This window comes from Dipodomys ordii, unplaced genomic scaffold (assembly GCF_000151885.1).
Source record: "Dipodomys ordii isolate 6190 unplaced genomic scaffold, Dord_2.0 Scaffold156, whole genome shotgun sequence".
Lineage (NCBI taxonomy): Eukaryota > Metazoa > Chordata > Mammalia > Rodentia > Heteromyidae > Dipodomys > Dipodomys ordii.
The window spans coordinates 259,445-261,169 of NW_012267372.1; the positions used below are offsets into that span (position 1 = coordinate 259,445).

Here is a 1,725-nt window from a genome sequence, read left to right on the forward strand (position 1 = left end):
GGAGCGGGGCGTCTGGGACGGCGAGGAGCGCGCGCGCGGGGCTGTGGATCTGCAGGTGTCTCGCCTGGGTGTGTGCGTGTGTCTGGCTCCGAGTTGGCGCTGGGGTCGGCGGAGAGTCGGGGTGCCAGTCCAGAGGAATGTTGGCATTTGTGACCCGTCGGGGTGTAGGCGTGAGTGTCCCCATTTGAGCGTGGCCTCCGCGGGTGGGCTGGGATGTACCTGTGTGTGTGTGTGTGTGTGTGCGCGCGCGCGCTAGGAGAGTTGCCTGTGTGCTGTTTGGGGTGATGGTGTGTGGTGGTGTGTAGTTGTGCGCATGGCTGTGTGTGTTTACGTGTGTCTTGTGTGCACTAGTGTCTCCAGGGCTTCTGAGGGGTCTGCCTGACAACACCCCGCTGGTGGGTTTTCTTTCCAGGTGTCTGAGTAGCGGAAATGGGAACTGGGGGAGTGGGGGTGTCTGGAAGCGGTGTTGGGAAGGGGGCACCCAGGCTTCATGGGGTCTGTGCAGTGCCCCGGGGAGGGGGGTGTTGCGGGCAGCCTCCGTGTGTGTCTGTTGGTTCTGAGGGTTTGTCACTGAGATCCGATGGTGGTTCATGTGTCATGTGGCTGTGTGTGTAGTGTTTATGTCAGTCACGTGAGACCAGTGTTTTAGGTGTGTTGGGAAGGCTGTGTGGATTAGCGTGTGTGTGTGTGAGTGCGTGTGTGCTGACAGTTGGTGATGGTGTTTTGTGGGGTTGGGAGAGGAGGGCGGGCTATGTCTGCCGTTCGTTCGATGGGGCTGGGGCGTCTGTGTATCTTTGCCTGCAAGTGTGGCAGCGCATCTGCGTCTGGTGACACGCGCCTGATAGACGTGTCCTGGAGGCTGGGGGTGGTGGTGTGGAGACTCGTGTGCCCGCCTCGGGTTGGACGGTGTGCGTCCTCAGGGGTATCGTGCTTATGTCCTGGTTGTGTGTGTGTGTGTGTATGTGCGCGCGCGGGAGCGTGCGCGTGCGTGCGTGGTGTTTCTGTGGTTGTTGTGAGGGCTGCATTCTGTGTCTCTGGGCAGACCCACAGTGGGTCAGTGTGTGAGATTCTGGGTGTGAGGGGAGGAGGGAAGCAAGGTGCAGTGTAGTTGTGTGGTCCTTGTTTTGGTGTGTGTGTGTGTGTGTGTGCTGAGTAGCAATTTCATGTCCCATCTCTCAGATGTGGGGGTCAGGCTGGCTAGTTTGGTGTCTGCGTTGTATGGCGTCCACACACGCCATACATTTACACACTACATTCCTCATTATTGGGGTCCTGTGTCTCTCCCCCCCACACCCCTTACCACCCTGCGTTCTCCCTACTGTTGGGAAAGTTGTCCCCAGCCCCCCACATTCACTATTAGCCCAGTGAAGAGTTTGCCCTGTGGGGCTGTCCCAGCCCCCAGACGCGCAGACACACCCCCTCCTTTGGGGTCCTGGCCAGCCTGTCCCTGTGACCTCCCCTCGAGGGGTGTGTCTCATGGGGGGTTCCCCCACATGCATCGTGAGTGAACCCTGGATGTGTGCAGGGGGGGCTACGCCTCCCCGCTGAACTCCCCGTGTCCCGCAGGCCCCCGGGAGCGCCATGGCCCGCGCACGACAGGAGGGCAGCTCTCCCGAACCTGTAGAGGGCCTGGCCCGCGACAGCCCGCGTCCCTTCCCGCTCGGCCGCCTGGTGCCCTCGGCCGTGTCCTGCGGCCTCTGCGAGCCCGGCCTGCCCGTCGCCCCC

At 61.8% G+C, this 1,725-nt stretch overlaps 1 protein-coding gene across 1 annotated transcript in view; it reads left to right on the forward strand.

Moving 5' to 3' along the window:
• The first annotated feature begins 53 nt into the window (after positions 1-53).
• Bbc3 (BCL2 binding component 3) overlaps positions 54-1,725 on the forward strand; it is a 5,410-nt gene continuing 3,738 nt past the window's right edge. Inside the window, exons 1-2 of the mRNA XM_013032574.1 lie at positions 54-170; positions 1,567-1,716. Of these exons, the coding sequence (XP_012888028.1) occupies positions 138-170; positions 1,567-1,716 (183 nt within the window). The 5' untranslated portion in view covers positions 54-137. The remainder of the gene's footprint in view (positions 171-1,566; positions 1,717-1,725) is intronic.